Source organism: Macaca fascicularis, chromosome 1 (assembly GCF_037993035.2).
Source record: "Macaca fascicularis isolate 582-1 chromosome 1, T2T-MFA8v1.1".
In the NCBI taxonomy this organism is placed as follows: Eukaryota; Metazoa; Chordata; class Mammalia; order Primates; family Cercopithecidae; genus Macaca; species Macaca fascicularis.
In genome coordinates this window covers 206,545,961-206,571,374 of record NC_088375.1, presented here as the reverse complement: position 1 = coordinate 206,571,374, position 25,414 = coordinate 206,545,961, and the positions used below count along the sequence as shown (strand labels likewise).

Sequence of the window (25,414 nt, the reverse complement as noted above, 5' to 3'; positions counted from 1 at the left end):
AGTTCTGAGATTACAGGCGTGAGCCACTGTGCCCAGCTGCCCAGGCTGTTCTTGAACTCCTGACCTCATGTGATCCCCCTGCCTTGACCTCCCAAAGTTCTAGGATTACAGGCATGGGCCACCATGCCTAGCTTATTTTTAATTTTTATAGATATATAATAGTAGTACATTTTTATGGGGTACATGAGATATTTTGATATAAGCATGTGTGTATGGGTAATCAGGGTATCCATCACCTCAAACACTTACCATTTGTTTGTATTGGGAATATTCCAAATCTACCTTTCTGGTTATCTTGAAATATACAATAAATTATTGTTAACTATAGTCACCCTATTGTGCCACCGAACACTAGATCTTATTCCTGTTTTTTGAGAGTGTCTCACTTTGCAGGCTGGAGTGCAGTGGCACAGTCTTAGCTCACTGGAACCTCCATTTCCTGGCTCAAGTGATGCTCCCGCCTCAGCCTCCTAAGTAGCTGAGAACACAGGCATGAGCCACCACACCCAGCTAATTTTTGTATTTTTTTGTAGAGACAGGGTTTCACCATGTTGCCCAGGCTGGTCTTGAACTCGTGAGCTCAAAGTGATCTGCCCACCTCAGCTCCCAAAGTGCTGCAATTACAGGCATGAGCCACCACACCCGGCCTAGATCTTATTCCTTCTATCTAATTATATTTTTCTACCCATTAACCAGTCTTTCTCTCCCCCATCCCCTCTACCCTTCCCAACCTCTAGTAACCACCATTTTATTTATTACCTCTGTGAGATCAACTTTTTTAGCTCCCACGTAAGAGTGAGAACATACAACATTTATCTTTCTGTGCCTGGCTTATTTCACTTAACATAATGTCCTCCAGTTTCATCCATTTTGTTGCAATTACAAATTGCAACAAATTACAGGATTTATTTCTTTTTCATGGCAGAATAATATTCAATTGTGTATATACACCACGTTTTCTTTATCCCTTCGTTTATTGATAGACACTTAGTCTGATTCCATATCTTGGGGATTATAAATAGTACTGCAATAAGGATGACATTGATTTGATGATTTCCTTTCCTATATATATATATATATATATATATATTTTTTTTTTTTTTTTTTTTTTTTTTTTTTTTAAGTAGACGGAGGCTCACTCTGTTATCAGGCAGGAGTGCAGTGGCTTTTTCTCAGCTCACTGCAACCTCTGCCTCCCGGGTTCGAGCGATTCTTCTGCCTCAGCCTCTCAAGTAGCTGGGATTACAGGTGTGTACCACCACACCCAGCTAATTTTAGTTTTTTGTTTGTTTGTTTTTTTGTTTTTTTTTTTTTTAGTATAGACGGGGTTTCACCATGTTGGCCGGGATGGTCGCGATCTCTTGATCGTGACCGAGTGATCCACCCACCTTGGCCTCCCAGAGTGCTGGGATTACAGGCATGAGCCACTGCGACTGGCCCAGTAGTTGTATTTTTAAGGGTGTTTTGTTGGTCTTGTTTTGTTTTTTAAGTAGAAACGGAGTCTTGCTGTGTTGCCCAGACTGATCTCAAACTCCCAGCCTCAAGCAATCTTCCTGCCTTGGCTTCCCAATGTGCTGCATTACGAGCATGAGCCACCTTATTTGGCCTATTTTCAGTCTTTTGAGGAACCTCCATACTGTTTTCCATAATGGCTGTACTAATTTCAGGTTTTTGTTTGCCCCCAATTTTATTTTATTTTTTTTTTTTTTGAGACGGAGTCTTGCTCTGTCGCCCAGGCTGGAGTGCAGTGGCCAGATCTCAGCTCACTGCAAGCTCCGCCTCCTGGGTTCACGCCATTCTCCTGCCTCAGCCTCCCGAGTAGCTGGGACTACAGGCGCCCGCCACCTCGCCCGGCTAGTTTTTTGTATTTTTTTTAGTAGAGACGGGGTTTCACCGTGTTAGCCAGGATGGTCTCGATCTCCTGACCTCGTGATCCGCCCGTCTCGGCCTCCCAAAGTGCTGGGATTACAGGCTTGAGCCACCGCGCCCGGCCTGCCCCCAATTTTAAAACTATTCACCTAAGTGCCTCTAATCCCAGCACTTTGGGAGGCTGAGGTGGGTGAGATTAGTAGTTTGAGACCAGCCTGGCCAACATGGTGAAACCCCATCTCTTCTAAAAATACAAAAAATTAGCTGGGCATGGCCAGGCACGGTGGCTCATACCTATAATCCCAGCACTTTGGGAGGCCGAGGCAGGCGGATCACCTGAGGTCAGGAGTTCAAGATCAGCCTGGCCAACATGGTGAAACTACGTCTCTACTAAAAATAAAAAATTGGCTGAGCATGGTAGCAGGTGCCTGTAATCCCAGCTACTAAGGAGGCTGAGGCAGGAGAATTGCTTGAACCCGGGAGGCAGAGGTCGCAGTGAGCCAAGACTGCACCACTACAATCCAGCCTGGGTCACAGAGCAAGACTCCATTGCAAAAAAAAAAAAAAAAAATTAGCCAGGCGTGGTAGCGGGCACCTGTAACCCCAGCTACTCAGGAGGCTGAGGCAGGAGAATTGCTTGAGCCTGGGAGGTGGAGGTTGCAGTGAGCCAAGATCGTGCCACTGCACTCCAGCCTGGGTGAGAGAGCAAGACTCCATCTCAAAAACAAACAAACAAAAAAAAAGGCCAGGCACGGTGGCTTACGCCTGTAATCCCTACACTTTGGGAGGCCGAGGTGGGTGAATCACCTGAGGTCAGGAGTTCAAGACCAGCCTGGCCAACATGATGAAACCCCGTCTCTACTAAAACTACAAAAAATTAGCTGGGCGTGGTGATGCACGCCTATAATCCCAGCTACTCAGGAGGCTAAGGCAGGAGAATCACTTGAACCCAGGAGGCGGAGATTGCAATGAGCCAAAATCGTGCCACTGCACTCCAGCCTAGGCAACAAGAGCAAAAACTCCGTCTCAAAGGAAAAAATAAAACAATATGGAGTAGAGGAAAGGTAGCACATGGGCTAAAAGATAAAAGTGATGTTTTCCCTTTGGTCTAATGAACTTATTGCCATAGGGCAGAGAAAAATAAACATGTTCATACCCGCACATCTTTGCAAATAACTGAATCTTGATAAAGTAGAAAGGCAGCTTTAAAAACAGACTATGGGGTGTTAGTATGAAAGCCTTTATGTTTTAATTCAGAGGGCTGTCCCATGCTTAGATTCTCTCTCCTGTCGCAACTCTTATCAAGGAGGAAAAATGTAGAGGCCTGATAGAAGAGAAAAGATACCTTTTAACCATCTGAGTCCATCTGGCTAAAAAGATTTTTAGGTGTCTTTAGCTTTACCCCCACCTCAGTGTCTGGCTGGATCATTTGAGGCCAGGTGGGAACTGGGAATTAAATATTGTATTTGTTCAGACTCTTGCCTAGCTCTAGGTAAGGTTGAACCTTTCGCTTTAAGCCTCAAGTTCTACTGTTTTTCTTCCCTGTGTGCAAAGGTGCTCTCGCCAACAAAGTGAAGAGGAAAGACACACTGGCAATGAAGTTGAACCACAGACCCAGTGAACCAGAGTTGAACCTGAATTCTTGGCCTTGTAAAAGCAAGGAGGAGTGGAATGAAATACGGCACCAGATTGGAAACACACTGATCCGGTAGGCCTTTGCTTAGATTCGCTTGATTGATTTGGTTATGCCAGTATTTGTGTTAGATGTTGTTAGATGTGTTGGTTTTTTATTTTGTTTTGTTTTGTTTTTTTGAGACAGTCTTGCTCTGTCACCCAGGCTGGAGTACAGTGGCGCGATCTCAGCTCACTGTAACCTCCATCTCCCAGGTTCAAGCAATTCTTGTGCCTCAGTCTCCTGAGTAGCTGGGGTTATAGGCACCCGCCACCACGCCAGGCTAATTTTGTATTTTTAGCAGAGACAGGGTTTCACCATGTTGACCAAGCTGGTCTCGAACTGCTGGCCGCAAATGATCACCCACCTTGGCCTCCCAAAATGCTGGGATTACAGGCATGATCCCCTATACCTAGCCTATATGTTTACTTTGTCATGGAGTATTCATTTATCTTTTTTAGTGTAATTTTTTGAACCACTGGAGTGCAGTGGTTCGATCATGGCTCACCGCCTCCAACTCTTGGGTTCAAGGCACCCTCCCACCTCAGCCTCTTGAATAGCTGGGTCCTCAGGCATGCGCCACCATGCCCTGTTAATTTTTATAATTTTTTGTAGAGACAGGGTCTGTGTTTCCCAGGCTGGTCTCGAACTCATGGCCTCAAACATTCCTCCCACGTTGCTCTCTGAAAGTCTTGGGATTGTAGGTGTGAGCCATCACACCCATCATTTTGAGTATAATTTTTAAAAATACATACTGGGTTTTGTATGAAAGGTGAGAAGGTTAGCACTCCACTTGACAAGGATGGAGAGTCCCTTTGGGCCTGACAACACACATACAAGGCATTGCCATCTACCACGTAGCATCTAACTTTATAAAAAAAAAAAAGAAAGAAAAGAGGCTGGGTGCGGTGGCTCATGCCTATAATCCTAGCACTTTGGGAGGCCAAGACAGGCAGATCATCTGAGGTCAGGAGTTCAAGACCAGCGTGACCAATACGGTGAAACCCCATCTCTACTAAAAATACAAAAATTAGCCAGACATGGTGGCATGCGCCTATAGTCCCAGCTACTCGGGAGGCTGAGGCAGGAGAATTGCCTGAACCCAGGAGGCGGAGGCTGCGGTGAGCCGAGATTGCGCCACTGTACTCCAGCCTGGGTGACAGAGTAAGACTCTGTCTCAAAAAAGAAAAAAAGAAGAAGAAGAAAAGAAAAGAAACAAAAAATATATTGTATACAGTTGGGTATCCTCTAAGAATTTGGAAATTGAAGGTGTAGCTGCCTGTGAGAGCTTTATTTTGTTTTATTTTATTTATTTTTTTTTTTTTTGAGACAAAGTCTCGCTCTGTCGCCCAGGCTGGAGTGCAGTGGCGCCATCTCGGCTCACCGCAGCCTCCACCTCCAGGGTTCAAGCAATTCTTCTGCCTCAGCCTCCCGAGTAGCTGGGACTACAGGCGCCCACCACCATGCCTGGCTAATTTTTTGCATTTTAGTAGAACGGGGTTTCACCATGTTAGCCAGGATGGTCTCGATCTCCTGACCTCGTGATCCACCCATCTCGGCCTCCCAAAGTGCTGGGATTACAGGCGTGAGCCACAGTGCCTGGCCTATTTTATTTTTGAGATGGAGCCTCACTCTGTCACCCAGGCTAGAGTGCAATGGTACGATCTTGACTGACTGCAACCTCTGCCTCCTGGGTTCAAGTGCTTCTCCTGCCTCAGCCTCCCGAGTAGCTGGAACTACAAGCGCATACCACCACATCTGGCTAATTTTTGTTATTTTAGTAAAGATGGCGTTTCACCATGTTGGCCAGCCTGGTCTCGAACTCCTGACCTCAAGTGATCCACCCACCTTGGCCTCACAAAGTGCTGGGATTACAGGTGTGAGCCACCACTCCCAGCCAGCCTGTGAGAGCTTTAAACCATGAGATAGACATAAGGTTTTGCAAAACTTTCTGCAGAAATCAGAATGGTTCCCAGAACAGAAAAGCTTCTCTGTCACTTTTTTTATCTGGTTGCTCAACCATAAGATGCCAACCCAATTAACAGTCACACCCATATTTGCATTATATCTGTTTCGTATGTTCCATGTAACTGCCTCCTTTCAAAATGTTAGTATATTTTTCAAGTCAACTGGAACCAAAAGTATAGAGAAACTGAATGCAAGCCAGCTTTCTACATATGTAACACCTTAAGAATCCAGGTTGTATAGACAGGTTTTTGTTTGACACAGATATTTCTCCCAATAAAGAGAGGATAAGGAGCTGGAACTCATGGCACAGTTCCCTACAAAATAATTAATTTATCATGTCTACTAATTAAAATATCTTTTTCTGTACTATTGCAGATACCTGGTTTTGGCTGGGCAAGGTGGCTCACACCTATAATCCCAACATTTTGGGAGGCTGAGGTGGGAGGATCACTTGAGCCCAGGAGTTTCAGACCAACCCGGGTAACGCAGTGAGATCCCATCTGTACAAAAAATTAAAAAATTAGCTGGGCATGATGGCACATACCTCTAGTCCAGCTAGCTATTCTGGGAGCTTAGGTAGAAGGATCACTTAAGCCCTAGAGATCAAGTCTGCAGTATGCTGTGATTGCACCACTGCACTCTACCCTGGGTGACAGAGCAAGACCCTGTCTCAAAAAAAAAAAAAAAAAAAAAGACACCTGGCTTTACTGTGTATGCTGTACCTCAGGGCAGGTTTTCCCTTTGTCTTCTAATAGACACTTTTTGGATGCAGAAATTGTTCTCTGCAATTTCTTTACTTAAACATAATTATCATCCTGTATGACCTCTGTGGTCTGACTACTTTGAAATTAAGGGAGAAGTTTGGGCACAGTGGCTCACTCCTGTAATCCCAGCACTTTGGGAGGCTGAGGTGGGTGGATCACTTGAGCCCAGGAGTTTGAGGCAACATGACAAGACCCTGTCTCGACAAAAAAACAAAAAACTTAGCCAGACGTGCTGGCACATATTTATGGTCCCAGTTACTCAGGAGGCTGAGGCAGGGGGATTGCTTGAGCCTAGGAGGGGCTCAGGGTCGGCTCAGGAGGTCAAGACTGCAGTGAGCTGTGCTCATGCCCTACTGCACTCCAGCCCAGTCATCAGAGCAAGACCTTGTCTCAAAAAAAAGTAAAGACAGACATGTTTATTATATGGTAGTTTGAAAAATTACCAAAATAAAAGAGATAAATCATGACCGGAGGTGGTGGCTCACGCCTGTAATCCAGCACTTTGGGAGGCCAGGGCAGGTAGATCACAAGGTCAGAAGATTAAGACCATCCTGGCTAACACGATGAAACCCCGTCTCTACTAAAAATACAAAAAATTAGCCAGGCATGGTGGTGGGCGCCCGTAGTCCCAGCTACTCAGGAGGCTGAGGCAGGAGAATGGCGTGAACTCAGGAGGCGGAGCTTGCACTGCACTCCAGCCTGGGTGACAGAGTGAGATTCCCTCTCAAAAAAAAAAAAAGAGAGAGAGAGAGATAAATCAGCCATAATCCTATACCTGATAAGCCAGGATTTGGCAAACTTTTTCTGTGAAGAACCAAATAGTAAATATTTTAGGATAGGGTGCAGTGGCTCATGACTGTAATCCTGGTACTTTGGGAGGCCAAGGTGGAAGAATTGCTTGAGGCCAGGAGTTTGAGACCAGCCTGGGCAATATAGCAAGACTCTGTCACTACAAAAATAAAAATAGGTCAGGCACAGTGGCTCACACCTGTAATCCTAGCATGTTTGAAGGCCAAGGCATGTGGATCACATGAGGTCAGGAGTTCCAGACCAGCCTGGCCAACATGGTAAAACCCTGTCTACTAAAAATACAAAAATTAGCCAGCTGTAGTGGTGCTCACCTGTAATCCCAGCTACTCAGGACTATGAGACAAGAGAATCACTTGAACCCAGGAGGTAGAGGTTTCAGTGAGCTGAGATCACACCATGGCATTCCAGTCTGGGCAAGACAGAGTGAAACTCCATCTCAAAAAAAATAAAGGCCGGGCGCAGTGGCTCAAGCCTGTAATCCCAGCACTCTGGGAGTCCGAGACGGGCGGATCATGAGGTCAGGAGATCGAGACCATCCTGGCTAACATGGTGAAACCCCGTCTCTACTAAAAAAAAATGCAAAAAAACTAGCCGGGCGAGATGGCGGGCGCTTGTAGTCCCAGCTACTCGGGAGGCTGAGGCAGGAGAATGGCGTAAACCTGGGAGGCAGAGCTTGCAGCCAAGGTCTGACCACTGTACTCCAGCCTGGGTGACAGAGCGAGACTCCGTCTCAAAATAAATAAATAAAATAAATAAAATAAAATAAAATAAAAATAAAATAGCCAGGCATGGTAGCATGCCCCTGTAGTCCTAGCTACGTGGGAAGCTGTGGCAGCAGAATTAAGCCCAGTAGTCTATATACTAGACAGGGTATAAATATAGTTATATTTAATATATAAGTATATATTAATATATATTTAATATATAATTTATGTATGTATGTATAAAATATATATTTATAAATATATATAATATATACACATATATAAATAAAAATATATATTAGGATTTGCTGGCCATATAAACTCTTTTTTTTTTTCCTACCTTTAAAAATATAAAAACATGGTCCAGGTGCAGTGGCTCACACCTGTAATCCCAGCACTTTGAGAGGCCGAGGCAGGTGGATCACGAGGTCAGGAGATCGAGACCATCCTGGCTAACATGGTGAAAACCCGTCTCTACTAAAATTACAAAAAAATTAGCCAAGCGTGGTGGCGGGCACCTGTAGTCCCAGCTACTCAGGAGGCTGAGGCAGGAGAATGGCATGAACCCAGGAGGTGGAGCTTGCAGTGAGCCAAGATCGCGTCACTGCACTCCAGCCTGGGTGACAGAGGGAGACTCCGTCTCAAAAAAAAAAAAAAAACTGTGGGCTCCTGTAATCCCAACTACTTGGGAGGCTGAGGCAAGAGAATCGCTTGAACCTGGGAGGTGGAAGTTGCAATGAGCCCAGATCATGCCACTGCACCCCAGCCTGGAGGACAGAGCGAGACTCCATCTCGAAAAAAGTTAAAAAATGAATAAATAAATAAATGAATAATATACAAGATTTGACCGGGCGTGGTGGCTCATGCCTGTAATCCCAGCACTTTGGGAGGCTGAGGCAGGCAGATCACTTGAGGTCAGGAGTTCGAGACCAGCCTGGCCAAAATGGCGAAACCTTGTCTCTACTAAAAATACAGAAATTAGCCCGTCATGATGGCACACACCTATAGTCCTAGGTACTCGGGAGGCTAAGGCAAGAGAATCACTTGAACCTGGGAGGCAGAGGCTGCAGTGAGCCGAGATCACGCCACTGCACTCCAGCCTGAGCAACAGAGTAAGACTCTGTCTCCAAACAAACAACAAAAAAAAGAATTTATGGGCCAGGCATAGTGACTCACACCTATAATCCCAGCACTTTGGGAAGCTGAGGCGGATAGATAGCTTGAGCACAGGAGTTCAGGACCAGCCTGGGCAACACGACAAGACACCATCTCTACAAAAAATACAAAAAATTAGCTGAGCTTGGTGGCATGTGCCTTTAGTTGTAGCTACTTGGGAGGCTTAGGTGGGAGGATGGCTTAAGCCTGGGAGGCAGAGGTTGCAATGAGCCAAGATCGCACCACTGCCCTCAGCCTGGGTGACAGAGCCAGACCTTGTCTCAAAAAAATTAGAATACGTGGGCTAGGTGCAGTGGCTCACACCTGTAATACCAGCACCTTGGGAGGCCAAGGCGGGTGGATTCTACTTCTGTGAGGTATCTGAAATAGTCACATTTATAGAAGCAGAGAGTAGAAAGGTAGTTGTCAGGGGCTCAGGGATTGAAGCAAGGGTGATAGGGAGTTGCTAATAAATAAGTATAAGGTTTGTTATGATCTGCTGTACAACATTGTGTTTATAGTTAATACTATAGGCTGGGCATGGTGGCGCACACCTGTAATCCCAGCACTTTGGAACACCAAGGCAGGCAGATCACGAGGTCAAGAGTTCAAGACCAGCCTGGCCAACGTGGTGAAACCCTATCTCTACTAAAAGTACAAAACTTAGACGGGTGTTGTGGCGGGTACCTGTAATCTCAGCTAGTCAGGAGGCTGAGGCAGGAGAATCGCTTGAACCCGGGAGGCAGAGGTTTCAGTGAGCTGAGATCCCGTGCCACTGCACTCCAGCCTGGGCAACAGAGTGAGACTCTGTCTCAATCAATCAGTCAATAGTTAATACTGTATTGGCCAGGTGCCGAGGCTCACGCCTATAATCCCAACACTTTGGGAGGCTGAGGCAGGCGGATCACAAGGTCAGGAGTTCAAGACCAGCCTGACCAACATGGTGAAACCCTGTCTCTACTGAAAATATAAAAATTAGCTGAGCGTGGTGGCACGTGCCTGTAACCCCAGCTACTCAGGAGGCTGAGGCAGGAGAATCGCTTGAACCTGGAGGCGGAGGTTGCAATGAGCCGAGATCGTGCCACTGTACTCCAGCCTGGGCAACAGAGTGAGACTCCATCTCAAAAATAATAATAATAATAATAATAATAATAATAATAATAATGTATTGTACACTTAAAAGTCTGTTCAGAAGGTAGATCTCATAGTAAGTGTTGTTATCACTATAAAATAAGATTGAAATTTTAAAACACACACACAATGAGAGACCACCACGATTACACTAGGATGGCTAAAGTTATGCAATTTAAAAGACTGACAAGGCCGGGTGCGGTGGCTCACCCCTGTAGTCCCAGCACTTTGGGAGGCTGAGGCAGGCAGATCCCCTGAGGTTGGGAGTTCGAGACCAGCCTGACCAACATAGAGAAACCCCATCTCTACTAAAAATACAAAATTAGCTGGGCGTGGTGGCACATGCCTGTAATCCCACTTACTTGGGAGGCTGAAGCAGGAGAATCGCTTGAACCCGGGGAGCAGAGGTTGCAGTGAGCTGAGATCGCACCATTGGACTCCAGCCTGGGTAACAAGAGCGAAACTGCATCTCAAAAAAAGGCCAGGCACGGTGGCAACACCTGTCATCCCAGCACTTTGGGAGGCCAAGGCAGGAGGATCACCTGAGGTCAGGAGTTCGAGACCAGCCTGGCCAACATGGTGAAACCCCATCTCTACTTAGAATACAAAAAATTAGCTGGGCATGGTGTTATTCACCTGTAATCCCAGCTACTCGGGAGGCTGAGGCAGGAGAATCGCTTGAACTAGGGGGCGGAGGTTGCAGTGAGCTGAGATCACGTTGTTGCACTCCAGACTGGGGGACAAGAGCGAGACTTAGTCTCAAAAAAAAAAAAAAAAGACTGACAATATAGGCCTGGTGCAGTGGCTCACGCCTATAATCTAACACTTTGGGAGGCCAAGGCAAGCAGATTATTTGAGGTCAGGAGCTTGAGACCAGCCTGGGCAACGTCGTGAAATCCCGTCTCTACAAAAAAATAGAAAAGTTAGCCAGGTGTGGTGGCCTATGCCTGTATTACCAGCTACTCGGAGTGGGGCTGAGTTGTGAGGATCCCTTGGGCCCTGGAGGTCAAGGCTGCAGTGAGCCATGATCGCATCACTGCACATCAGCCTGGGTGACAAAGTAAGACCGGCTCAAAAATAAAAATAATAAATGAAAGACAAGGCCAAGCATAGTGGCTCACGCCTGTAATCCCAGCACTTTGGAAGGCCAAGGCAGGCAAATCACCAGGTCATATGTTCAAGACCAGCCTGGCCAACATGCTGAAACTTCATCTCTCCTAAAAATACAAAAATTAGGCCGGGCGTGGTGGCTCAAGCCTGTAATCCCAGCACTTTGGGAGGCTGAGACGGGCGGATCACAAGGTCAGGAGATCGAGACCATCCTGGCTAACATGGTGAAACCCCGTCTCTACTAAAAAATACAAAAAACTAGCCGGGCGAGGTGGCGGGCGCCTGTAGTCCCAGCTACTCAGGAGGCTGAGGCAGGAGAATGGCGTAAACCTGGGAGGCGGAGCTTGCAGTGAGCTGAGATCCGGCCACTGCACTCCAGCCTGAGCAACAGAGCCAGACTCCGTCTCAAAAAAAAAACAAAAAACAAAAATTAATTGGGTGTGGTGGTACACACCTGTAATCCCAGCTACTCAGGAGGCAGAGACAGAAGAATTGCTTGAACCTGGGAGGCAGAGGTTGCAGTGAGCCAAGATCAGGCCACTGCACTCCATTCTGGGTGACAGAGAAAGATTCTGTCTCAAAAAAAAAAAGAAAAGAAAAGAAATAAATACCAGGAGTTGCTGAGGATGAGGAGCAACTGGATTCTCATACACTGGTAATAAGGATGTAAACAATAGAAGTATTTAGGAAAACACTTTGGCAGTTTTTTAAAAAATTGAACATACTTCTACATATGATCCAGCCATTCCATTGGCTGTTATTAGTAATGGCCAAAAGCTAGAAACAGCCCAAATCAGTAAGTGAATAGATGTGAACAATCTGTGGTATATTCATATAATGAAATACTACTCAGCAGGCAGGGCGCAGTGGCTCATGCCTGTAATCCCAGCACTTTGGGAGGCTGAGGCAGGTGGATCAGCCGAAGTCAGGAGTTCAAGAACAGCCTGACCAATATGGTAAAACCCTGTCCCTACTAAAATTACAAAAATTAGCCAGGCATGGTGGCACACAACTGTAATCCCAGCTACTGGGGAGGCTGAGACAGGAGAATTGCTTGAACCCAGGAAGTAGAGGTTGCAGTGAGTTGAGATCACACCACTGCACTCCAGCCTGGACAATAAAGCGAGACTCAGTTTCTCCAAAAACAAAGAAATACTACTCAGCAATAAAGAGGAAAGAATGATTGCCAATGTCACAACTTAGGTAGATCTCAGTTACGCTAAGTAAAAGAAGCTAGACAAAAAAGAACACACTCTTTGAGTCCATTTTACATAAAATTATAGAAAATCTATATGGAAAGCAGATCATTATTTGCCTTGGGTTAGGGAGGATGAAATTATAAAAGAATGTGATGAAATGGGATGGGGTTTATAGGTGGTAAAATTGTGTCTCCCAAAAACACATGTTCAAGTCCTAGCCCCCAGTACCTGTTAATGTGACCTGACTTGGAAGTGGAGTCTTTGCAGGTATAATCAAGTTACGATGAAATCATTCTAGATTATGGTGGGCTCTAATCCAATGACTAGTGTTATTTAAGAAGGAAATTTGGACACAGACATACATGAGGAGATTGCCATGTGACAGAGCAGGGGTCGGGATGATACGGTTTTTTTGTTTTTTGTTTTTTTAATTTTGAGACGGAGTTTCACTCTTGTAGCCAGGACTGGAGTGCAGTGGTGCGATCTCAGTTCACTGCAACCTCTGTCTCCCACGTTCAAGCGATTCTCCTGCCAAAGCCTCCAAAGTAGCTGGGAATACAGGTGCCTGCCACCATGCCCAGCTAATTTTTGTACTTTTAGTAGAGACAGGGTTTCACCATGTTGGCCAGGCTGGTCTCGAACTCCTAACTTCAGGTAGTCCACCCACCTCGGCCTCCCACAGTGCTGGGATTATAGGCATGAGCTACCGTGCATGTCCATGGATGATATGTTTACAGACGAAGGAATATTAAGGATTGCTAGCAGCCACCAGAGGCATGGAGTGAGCCGTGGAACAGGTTCTCCCTCAGAGCCTTCAGAAGGAACCAATATTACCAATACCTTGATTTTGGACTTCTAGCCTCCAGACCTATGACAGAATACATTTCTGTTTTTTTTAAGCCACACAGTTGCGGTAATTTCTTAGAGCAGCCCTAAAAAACAAATACAGGCAGGGCGCAGTGGCTCACGCCTGTAATCCCAACACTTTGGGAGGCCAAGGTGGGTGGATCACCTGAGGTCAGGAGTTCGAGACCAGCCTGGCCAACATGGTGAAACCCTGTCTCTACTAAAAATACAAAAATTAGCCAGGCGTGGTGGCACGTGCCTATAGTCCCAGCTGCTAAGGAGGCTGAGCCAGAAAAATTGCTTGAACCTGGGAGGCAGAGGTTGTTGTGAGTCAAGATTGCACCACTGCACTCCAACCTGGACAACAGAGTGAAACTCTGTCTCAGAAAAAAACAAAAGGAGGCCAGGCACATTGGCTCCCACCTGTAATCCCAGCATTTTAGGAGGCCAAGGCAGGCAGATCACAAGGTCAGGAGTTCGAGACCCACCTGGCCAACATAGTGAAACCCCGTCTCTACTAGAAATACAAAAACATTAGCCGGGTATGGTGGCAGGTGCCTGTACTCAGCAACTTGGGAGGCTGAGGCAGGAGAATTGCTTGAACCTGGGAGGCGGAGGTTGCCATGAGCCGAGATCAAGCCACTGCATTCCAGCCTGGGCGACAGAGCAAGACTGTCTCAAAAAAAATAAAAATAAATAAATAAAATGGAAGGTCCTTGAGGTAGGAGGATCATTTGAGCCTAGGAGATGGAGCTGTGATCGCACCACTGCACTCTAGCCTGGGTACAGAGTGAGACCCTGACTCAAAAAAAAAAAGGAAGGTCTTGTTCAGAAAGAAAAGTTGTATGTAGAATGGGACTGGAAGTTCCTTATGCAAGCAACAAAAGAGTTGAAAAATTTGCAAGTACTAGCTAATTAGTGCAAATACTGTCTGAGAAGTATAAATTAAAAGAAAGAAATGAGTAACTTTCTGATTCCAGAAATGACAAATTGTAGTTTTTGTTTGCTTGTTTGTTTTAAGATGGAGTCTCACTCTGTCGCCCAGGCAGGAGTGTAGTAGTGTGAGCTTCAGCTCACCACAACCTCCATCTCCCAGTTCAAGCATTTTCCTGCCTCAGCCTCCCAAGTACCTGGGACTACAGGAGCACGCCACAACCTCTGGCTAATTTTTCTGTTTTTTAGTAGAGATGGGGTTTCACCATGTTGGCCAGGCTGGTTTTGAGTTCCTGACCTCAGGTGAGCCACCGGCTTCAGCTTCCCAAAGTGCTGGGGATTACAGGCATGAGCCACCACACCTGGCCAACAAATTGTTATTGGTGAATAACATCTCAGAACTGTGATGAGGTGAGATAACTTTATCAAATGCTTCACAGAAAAGACTGATATTTAAATCATAGAATTATAGAATATCACCCAGAAAGAGACAAACTTAAATTCCAGTGGTTCCTAAACCACTGATTTAAAAACCTAGCTGTGGCCGGGCACGGTGGCTCAAGCCTGTAATCCCAGCACTTTGGGAGGCTGAGGCAGGTGGATCACAAGGTCAGGAGATTGAGAGCAGCCTGGCTAACACGGTGAAACCCCGTCTGTACTAAAAATACAAAAACTTAGCCGGGGCGTGGTGGTGGTCACCTGTAGTCCCAGCTACTTGGGAGGCTGAGGCAGGAGAATAGCATGAACCTGGGAGGCGGAGCTTGCAGTGAGCTGAGATGGCGCCACTGCACTCCAGCCTGGGCGACAGAGCGAGACTCTGTCTCAAAAAAAAAAAAAGGCCGGGCACAGTGGCTCAAGCCTGTAATCCCAGCACTTTGGGAGGCCGAGACGGGCGGATCACGAGGTCAGGAGATCGAGACCATCCTGGCTAACACGGTGAAACCCCGTCTCTACTAAAAATACAAAAAAAAAAAATAAGCCGGGCGAGGTGGCGGGCGCCTGTAGTCCCAGCTGCTCGGGAGGCTGAGGCAGGAGAATTGCGCGAACCCGGGAGACGGAGCTTGCAGTGAGCGGAGATCTGGCCACTGCACTCCAGCCTGGGCGACAGAGCCAGACTCCGTCTCAAAAAAAAAAAAAAAAATCTGTCCTTAAAAACCTAGCTGTGCATGGCCGGGCTTGGTGGCTCACGCTGTAATCCCAGCACTTTGGGGGGCCGAGGCGGGCGGATCACGAGGTCAGGAGATCGAGACCATCGTGGCTAACATGGTGAAACCTCGTCTCTACTAAAAATACCAAAAATTAGCCAGGCATGGTGGCAGGCACCTGTAGTCCCAGCTACTTGGGAGGCTGAGGCAGGAGAATGACGTGAACTGGAAAGCAGAGCTTGCTGTGAGCCGAGATTGCGCCACTACACCTATAATCCAGCAGTTTGGGAGGCCAAGGTGGTAAGATAGCTTGAGCCCAGGAGTTCAAGACTATCCTGGGCAACAGAGTGAGACCCCCATCTCTATTTTTAAAAAAATTTTTTAAGAATCTGAAGAGAGACATCTGAGTCATAGGAGAAGTTTTGTGTTAAAAAAAAAAAAATCTATATATTAGATAGATGTAATTTCATTTTTCATCCTGATTTTCTGAATCAGAATTTCTGTTAACGTTTCTTGGGAATCTGTGTTTTCTAAAAAGTCTCTAACGCTTCTGAAGGAGCAAATTTGTTTAGGAGCCATCTGAAACCTTCGCTTCACAGATGAGGACACTCAAGGTCTAACTGAACTTTTTTTTTTTTTTTTTTTTTTGAGATGTAGTCTTGCTCTGTCACCCAGGCTGGAGTGCAGTGGCACGATCTCGGCTCACTGCAAGCTACAGCCACCGCGCCTGGCCAAGGTCTAACTGAACTTTTTTGTGCTAATAGCTCTTATCAAGGTCTAGAACTAGAATCCTGGCCACTTGTTTGCATATATAGTTCCTTTTTATAATGCGATATCTGTGTTAACACTTTTAATGTGAAATTGTTTTATAAACAATTGTAAGTGAAACATATTGGTTTGAAAATTTGTTGATTTCTTACTTATATAGGGGCTAATATATACTGTGACCAAAAAAATCTTTATAAACAAGATTAGGAGGTTCAACATAAACATTACCCTTATCTCATTTTTAGGCGACTGAGTCAAAGACCAACACCAGAAGAACTAGAACAACGCAATATATTGCAACGTGAGTCCAGTTATGGAAATAAAGTTGTATAGATTTTCTTTGTATGTTTCTGACTTTAATACACATGAAAGAGAAAAGAAGCATTTGCTACAAGGGCTAAGGGAGAGGGTTCCAGCCAGGCAAGGACTATTTATTTCCCCATGAAGGAACAGAGCTCACCAAGCTTCCTTTGGAAGATGCTATTATGGTACTGTTTAGTGTGCTGTGATACTCTAGAAAGCTTTGTTTCAGTGTTCTCACCGTATCCTGGAACTGCCTTGGGCATTTGGGAGGATTTGACAGTATATGGGAGATGTGCCCAATTTTTCTGTGTTCAGGGAGCTAAGGAGGTAGCTGTGCATATGGAGACCTTCCTATTCCTAGAATTTGAGGGCTGAGGCCCAAAGCAAGTCCCAAATGCAGCAGTTTTCCTCTTGCTTTAATCTCTTAAGACTTTCTTACCTCTGTACTTACCAAATGGGACCAGGTATTTAATTTGCTGTCTGTGTACATAATTAACTTCCTGAAATAGCATTCTAATCTGGCACATACTTGATTTGTTTTTCCAGAATATAGAGTAAAATTTGGCCTTAAAAGTTTCCTCACTGAGAAGGTTTGGGTTTCCTCAGGGCTATTTGTGAGCATGTTCAGTCTGACCAATCCATCCCCTGTTCCCTCAGCACTACTTGGGTATACACAACTTAAATCACTTAGTAAATTTTCTAGTGTGGGAGCCCTTATAGACATATCACACAAAACTCCATGTAATCGCCATTGCCCATTCTTAGCAGTTACTCTTGAGCAAGAATCTGCAGGCTTTTCCTTAAAGCGTACATAGTAAAAATTTTGGGTTTTGCAGGCCAAAAAGCAAATGAACAACTATATGTAATAGGTACTTACAAAACCATTTAAAAATGTAAAGACTATTCTTAGCTCATGGGCAGGAAAAATACAGGCAACCGGCAAGATGTGGTGCCATAGTTTGCTGACTCTTGTTCATACCTGTTTGTATCGTTGACAAGAAAATTGTTTTGTTTAGCCATCTCCAGAGTTAGTATTTTATTCTGATTTGGGCCTATAGGAAATATCTGGGCCAAGGCGAGTGGATCACAAGGTCAGGAGATTGAGACCATCTTGACTAACACGGTGAAACCCCGTCTCTACTAAAAATACAAAAAAATTAGCTGGGCATGGTGGCAGGCGCCTTAGTCCTAGCTACTTGGAAGGCTGAGGCAGGAGAACGGCGTGAACCTGGGACTCAGAGCTTGCAGTGAGCCGAGATTGCGCCACTGCCCTCCAGCCTGGGTGACAGAGCAAGACTCCGTCTCAAAGAAAAAAAGAAATATCTGGGCCAGGCACGGTGGCTCACACCTATAATCCCAGCACTTTGGAAGGCCAAGGCAGGAGGATCACCTGAGGTCAGGAGTTCGAGACCAACCTGACCAATATGATGAAACTGTCTCTATTAAAAATATAAAAATCAGCTGGGCATGGCATGTGCCTGTAATCCCAGCTACTCGGAAGGCTGAGACAGGAGAATCGCTTGAACCCAGGAGGCGGAGGTTGCAGTGAGCCGAGATTGCAACATTGCACTCCAGCCTGGGCAACAAGAGCAAAACTCCGTCTCAAAAAAAAAAAAAGAAAAGAAAAAGAAATATCTGTAATGTAATTACTAAAACATTTGATATGCACATTGTCATTTGTGAGTAATCTTCCTTCCTTCTGATTGTCAACTGTAGCTAAAAATGAAGCTGATCGTCAGGCAGAAAAACGAGAAATTAAACGTCGGCTCACTAGAAAGGTACTACTCCCTGTGTGTTCAGTTAACTATATGTGTTATATTTGGATGACCTATTTGATTGGAAATTAATTTGCAGTTAGGCACAGTGGCTTGCGCCTGTAATCCCAGCACTTTGGGAGGCCATGGCAGGAGGATTGCTTGAGCCCAGGAGTTCAAGACCAGCCTAGGGAAAACAGTGAAACCTTGTCTCTACGTTTAAAAAAAAAAAAAAAGAAAGAAAATAAAAAGAAAAAAAATGAATTTGCAGCCCAGTCAACATGGCAAGACCCCATCTCTACAAAAAAAATTAAAAAATAGCCGGGCATGGTGGTATGTGCCTGTAATATCAGCTACTTGGGAGGCTGAGGTAGTAGGATCATTTGAGCTTGGGAGGTTGAGGCTGCAGTGAGCTGTGATTGTGCCACTGCACTCCAGCCTGGGTGACAGGGCAAGACCCTGTCTCAAAAAAAAACAAAACAAAAAATCACCAGATAACCATAATCACTGGGGGCTGGACCTCCAGGGATCAATAGTGTATAAAGCTCCCCCAGGTGATTCCAGTGAAGATTGAAGCACTGGGTTAGAGGCAATTTGAATGCATGATTGATGCCTAATTATTGGCTTAGTGAACTAAGAGGCTCCATTTCCTTCAGCTCAGTCAAAGGCCAACTGTGGCTGAACTCCTTGCCAGGAAGATTCTGAGGTTTAATGAATATGTAGAGGTAACAGATGCTCAAGATTATGACCGGCGAGCCGACAAACCTTGGACCAAACTGACCCCTGCTGATAAGGTACCTGGAAAGCGCTCTCTTGCTCTTTTTCTCCTTCTCTTTTTCTCTTTATTTGGAGGATCCAAGATGCTAACTAGAAGGGAGAACCATAAACAAAACTTTAGTTTTAATATAATATTAAATTTCAAATCACGATACAAAATGCCAAGTTGAACAAGTCAAAACGTTATACTAACTCAGTATAATGTTTTGGTAATTCCACCACCAATACTGAAAGAAAGAAAATCCCTGCTATATCAGAGTAAAAATACTGGAAGGAATACATTTTAAACAGTGGTTGTTTGGTTAGAGAGAATTTGGGCTATATATTTTAGTAATTACCCATATCTCATTTTTATAATGCTGTGAAAAACTGTAAAAGCTGGCCAGGCGTGGTGGCTTATGCCTGTAATCCTAGCACTTTGGGAGACCAAGGTGGAGGGATCCCTCGAGGTCAGGAGTTCGAGACCAGCCTGGCCAACATGGTGAAACCCCGTCTCTACTAAAAATACAAAAATTAGCCAGGTTTGTGATGGCGTGCACCTGTAATCCCAGCTACTCGGGAGGCTGAAGCAGGAGAATTGCTTGAACCCAGGAGGTGGAGGTTGCAGTGAGCCGAGATCATGCGAATGCACTCCAGCCTGGGCAGCAGAGTGAGACTCCATCTCAAAAATAAAAATTAAAGGCTGGGTGCGGTGGCTCACGCCTGTAATCCCAGCACTTCGGGAGGCCAAGGCGGGCGGATCACGAGGTCAGGAGATCGAGACCATCCTGGCTAACACGGTGAAACCCCGTCTCTACTAAAAATACGAGAAATTAGCCGGGCGTGGTGGCGGGCACCTGTAGTCCCAGCTACTCGGGAGGCTGAGGCAGGAGAATGGCGTGAACCTCGGAGACAGAGCTTGAAGTGAGCCAAGATAGTGCCACTGCACTCCAGCCTGGGTGACAGAGCAAGACTCCGTCTCAAAAAAAATAAGTAAATAAAAATTAAAAATTTAAAAAAAAAAAAAACTAGCCAGGTGCAATGGCTCACACCTGTGATCCCAGCACTTTGGGAGGCTGAGGCAGGTAGATCTCTTGAAGTCAGGAGTTCAAGACCAGCCTGGCCAACATGGTGAAACCCCATCTGTACTAAAAATACAAAATAGCCGGGCATGGTGGTGTGCACCTGTAATCCCAGCTACTCGGGAGGCTGAGGCAGGAGAATCACCTGAACCCAGGAGCCGAAGGTTGCAGTGAGCTGAGATTGCGCCATTGCACTCCAGCCTCAGCAACAGAGGGAGACTCCATCTCAGGAAGAAACAAAAACAAAAAAACTATAAAAGCTACAATATCTCTTTCAAGATTTTCAAGTACTTTGATTAAACTAGAAATTTTAGGTTTACTATGAGACAGATGGGTATCTCTGGGTTGCCTGTGAGGGGTTGCAGTGACTTACAAAGTTAAACACAGTAAAGAAAAAATGACGGCCGGGCACGGTGGCTCACGCCTGTAATCTCAGCCCTTTGGGAGGCCGAGGCGGGCAGATCACGAGGTCAGGAGATCGAGACCATCCTGACTAACACGGTGAAACCCCGTCTCTACTAAAAATACAAAAAATTAGCTGGGCATGGTGGCGGCGCCTATAGTCCCAGCTACTCAGGAGGCTGAGGCAGGAGAATGGCGTGAACCCGGGAGACGGAACTTACAGTCAGCCGAGATTGCGCCACTGCACTCCAGCCTGGGCGACAGAGCAAGACTCTGTCTCAAAAAAAAAAAAAAAGGCCGGGCGCGGTGGCTCAAGCCTGTAATCCCAGCACTTTGGGAGGCCGAGACGGGCGGATCACGAGGTCAGGAGATCGAGACCATCCTGGCGAACACGGTGAAACCCCGTCTCTACTAAAAAATACAAAAAACTAGCCGGGCGAGGCAGCGGGCGCCTGTAGTCCTAGCTACTCGGGAGGCTGAGGCAGGAGAATGGCGTAAACCCGGGAGGCGGAGCTTGCAGTGAGCTGAGATCCGGCCACTGCACTCTAGCCCGGGCGACAGAGCCAGACTCCATCTCAAAAAAAAAAAAAAGAAAAAATGACAAGTTACACTGCTGTACAAAGCAGCCAGAAGAAGCTGAACATTTTTGTTTCTACTCCACAGGCTGCCATAAGAAAAGAATTAAATGAATTTAAAAGCTCCGAGATGGAGGTTCATGAAGAGAGCAAACATTTTACACGGTAAGACCCAAAAGACCCAGTCATACATGTGCTAGGTAGAGTTTTCCAAAAAACATTGTTCAGGTATGAAGGGCTCTAATGACGTCAGTAAAAAGAAAAACACTCAGTGTTGATTGCAAGACTGCATTCAAAGGGATGAAAAGTAAGAAGCCATAGTAAATGCCTAGGCCAGCTCACGCCTGTAATCCCAGCACTTTGGGAGGCCAAGGCAGGTGGATCACCTGAAGTCAGGAGTTCTAAACCAGCCTGACCAACATGGCGAAACCCCGTCTCTACTAAAAATACAAAAATTAGCTGGGCGTGGTAGCAGGCACCTGTAATCCCAACTACTCAGGAGGCTGAGGCAGGAGACTCTCTTGAACCCGGGAGGCAGAGGGTGCAGTGAGCCGAGATTGTACCATTGCACTCTAGCCTGGGTGATAAGAGCAAAACTCCATCTCAAAAAAAAAAATAAGCAAACGCCTATTCTGATTGTGGCATTTTATGTATATTATTTCATCCTTGCAATAAACATGCAAAATGTGTTAACATCCCCATTTTATCACTGAAGAAATGGAGGCTCACAATGGTTAAGTAACTTGGTTGACTTGCTAATAAATTGCAGAACCAGGATTCAGAGAAAGAAATCAATGACTTCAAGGATAATGAGGTGCTCTCTTCGTTGTACCTTACTCTCTCAGGTTATAAACGGTGCTAAGTTAGACAAGATCTTGCCCTCTCTGGTTTCAGTTCTGTCTAGCACAGTTGATCTTACCAACTTAATGTATAAACAACATTTTAATTAGCTGTCCTCATGAAACAAGCCAAGAAATCCAGCAAAGCCAACAAGCCAACAAATCAAGTGTTTTGATTTGGAATTACGGTTGTGATTAAGGAGCCACCCATATCCAAAGAATCAGCTAGCCACAAATGGAAGCAGTCAGAGTATCTTTACATGATTCTTAGAACATTTATAAAAAGAGGCAAATGAGGTTGAGTGCAGTGGTTCATGCCTGTAATCTCGACATTTTGAGTGGCTGAGGCGGGAGGATCACTTGAGCACAGGAGTTTGAGACCAGCCTGAGCAACATAGTAAGACTCCATCTCTACAAAAAAAAAAAAAAAAAATCTATTTTTTGAATTAGGCAGGGGCCTGGTGCAGTGGCACACTCCTAGCACTTTGGGAGGCCAACAGGGAAGGATCACTTTGAGACCAGCCTGGGAAACATAGTGAGCCCCATCTCTACAAAAAATAAACTTAAAAAAATTAGGTACAGGCTGGGCATGGTGGCTCATGCCTGTAATCCCAGCACTTTGGGAGGCCGAGGTGGGCGGATCACAAGGTCAGGAGTTCGAGACCAGCCTAACCAATATGGTGAAACCCCATCTCTACTAAAAATACAAAAATTAGCCGGGTGTCGTGGCTCATGCCTATAGTTCCAGCTACCCAGGAGGCTGAGGCAGAAGAATTGCTTGAACCCAGGAGGCAGAGGTTGCAGTGAGCCGAGATTGCACCACTGCACTCCAGCCTGGGTGACAGAGCAACACTCCATCTCAACAACAACAACAAAAATAGCCAAAAGGTGCAGTGGCTCACTCCTGTAGTCCAGCTACTTGGGAGGCTGAGGTGGGAAATTCACTTGAGCCTGGGAGATTGAGACAGCAGTGAGCCATGGTCACACTACTGCACTGAAGCCTGGACAACAAAGTAAGATTCCATTGCTAAAAAGAACAGTTTTGCTAAAGGAAAGAGTTATAGGATGTGACATTTATGCTAAATCTTAAGGTACATAAAAAAAATCTGAACAAAAAGGAAGGAAAGGCCGGGCGCAGTGGCTCAAGCCTGTAATCCCAGCACTTTGGGAGGCCGAGACGGGCGGATCACGAGGTCAGGAGATCGAGACCATCCTGGCTAACACGGTGAAACCCCGTCTCTACTAAAAAATACAAAAAACTAGCCGGGTGATGTGGCGGGCGCCTGTAGTCCCAGCTATTCGGGAGGCTGAGGCAGGAGAATGGCGTGAACCCGGTGGGGCGGAGCTTGCAGTGAGCTGAGATCCAGCCACTGCACTCCAGCCTGGGCGACAGAACGAGACTTCGTCTCAAAAAAAAAAAAAAAAAAAAAGGAAGGAAAGAACCTTGTAAGCAGAAGGACCAGTATAGGCTGGGCGCAGTGGCTCACACCTGTAATCCCAGCACTTTGGGAGGCTGAGGCGGGTGGATCACTTGAGGCCAGGTGGAGACCTGCCTGGCCAACATGGTGAAACCGTGTCTCTACTAAAAATACAAAAATTAGTCGGGCATGGTGGCATGCTTGTAATCCCAGCTACTTGGGAGGCTGAGGCAGGAGAATCACTTGAACCCTGGAAGCAGAGGTTGCAGTGAGCCAAGATTGTGCAACTGCACTCCAACCTGGGCAAGAGATCGAGACTGTGTCTCGAACAAAAAAAAGAAAAAGAAGGACCGGCTTATGCAAGATGATGGGAGAGAGGAAAACACATGGCGTTTCTGAATAATAGAAAATGTAGCTTCAGCCGGGCGCGGTGGCTCACGCCTGTAATCCCAGCACTTTGGGAGGCCGAGGCAGGCGGATCACAAGGTCAGGAGATCGAGACCACGGTGAAACCCCGTCTCTACTAAAAATACAAAAAAAATGAGCCGGGCGCAGTGGCGGGCGCCTGTAGTCCCAGCTACTCGGGAGGCTGGGGCAGGAGAATGGCGTGAACCCAGGAGGCAGAGCTTGCAGTGAGCCAGGATTGCGCCACTGCACTCCAGCTTGGGCAACAGAGCAAGACTCCGTCTCAAAAAAAAAAAAAAAAAAAAAAAAAGAAAATGTAGCTTCAACAGAGGATGTATGGGGCAGTGTGATGAAAATAAGCTAGGAAATGGGTTGCAGTCCCTCGCAATGCTTTCACTGTTATGCTAGGATGTTGGAACCATTGGCAGTTTATAAACAGGAAATTCTGTGTATTTCAGAACAAGCTCTGATGCAAACAAGGAAGATGATATGGAAGGATGAAGAGACTAGCAGCAAAGAAAACAGGAAGTGTCTGAAATAATCATAGTGAGCATAGTGGTAGCTCAGACCAGCGACAGTGAGAATGCAAAGGTGATAGATTTGAAAGACATTTCAAGCATAGAATCAACAAGATGTGGCAATCTGTTGTATTCCAGAGATGAAATAAAGGAGTAGTCAGAATGACTCTGATATTTCTAAGTTGTATTTTTTGAGAGGTCTGTGAAGGTGATAAGGAGTTTAGCTGAACAGTTTAGTTTATTCAACAAATACTGAGCACCTACCACATGATAGGTATAGTGCTAGGTCCTTGGGATACAGCAGGAAATAAGATAAAATCTCTGTCCTCAATGAGGCTTTATTCTTTTTTTTTTCTTTTATTTTTTTAATAGAGATGGGGTCTTGCTATGTTTCCCAGGCTGGTCTTGAATTCCTGGCCTCAAGTGATCCTCCCATCTTGGCCTCCCAAAGTGTTGGGATTACAAGTGTGAGCCACTATGCCTGGCCAAGCTTTTATTCTAAAAGAAGAAGGCAGACAATGAACAAGCTAGAAAATAAATTGCATGTGTTGAGTTTGATGAGCCTATGACATATGGAGTTACCTAGAAGACCGTTAGATAGGCAGCCTAGAATCCAGAAAAAAAGCAAAGTCTCAAGATACAAATGAAAGGGCCGGGCACAGTGGCTCACGCCTGTAATCCCAGCACTTTGGGAAGCCGAGGCAGGCGGATCACGAGGTCAGGAGATCGAGACCATCCTGGCTAACACGGTGAAACCCCGTCTCTACTAAAAATACAAAAAATTAGCCAGGCATGCTGGCGGGCGCCTGTAGTCCCAGCTACTCAGGAAGCTGAGACAGGAGAATGGTGGGAACCTGGGAGGCAGAGCTTGCAGTGAGCTGAGATCACGCCACTGCACTCCAGCTTGGGCAGCAGAGCGAGACTCCGTCTCAAAAAAAAAAAAAAAAACAAATGAAAGAAGATAGTGGACCTTTAGGGGGGAATGTATTTATTTATTTATTTATTTTATTTTTATTGAGACAAGGTCTCACTCTGTCACCCAGGCTGGAGTGCAATGGCATGATCATGGCTCATTGCAGCCTCAACTTCTCAGGTTCAAGCCATCCTCCCACCTCAGCCTCCTCAGTAGCTGTGACTACAGGCACGGGCCACCACACCTGGCTAACTTTTGTAGAGACAGGGTCTCCCTATGTTGCCCAGGCTGCTCTCAAACTCCTGGGCTCAAATGATCTTCTCACCTTGGCCTCCCAAAGTGTTGGGATTGATTACAGGCATGAGCCACCGTTCC

At 45.9% G+C, this 25,414-nt stretch overlaps 1 protein-coding gene and 1 pseudogene across 50 annotated transcripts in view; both read left to right on the top strand.

The window, feature by feature from the left end:
• PHACTR4 (phosphatase and actin regulator 4) overlaps nt 1-25,414 on the top strand; it is a 146,206-nt gene that overhangs the window by 116,692 nt on the left and 4,100 nt on the right. For all 50 annotated transcript variants that reach the window (XM_065526533.2, XM_065526532.2, XM_015439700.4 and 47 more), the window contains 5 exons: nt 3,424-3,577; nt 16,320-16,375; nt 18,094-18,155; nt 18,788-18,925; nt 21,035-21,111. In XM_065526533.2, the coding sequence (XP_065382605.1) occupies nt 3,424-3,577; nt 16,320-16,375; nt 18,094-18,155; nt 18,788-18,925; nt 21,035-21,111 (487 nt within the window). The remainder of the gene's footprint in view (nt 1-3,423; nt 3,578-16,319; nt 16,376-18,093; nt 18,156-18,787; nt 18,926-21,034; nt 21,112-25,414) is intronic.
• LOC123571180 (U6atac minor spliceosomal RNA) lies at nt 4,300-4,417 on the top strand (annotated as a pseudogene).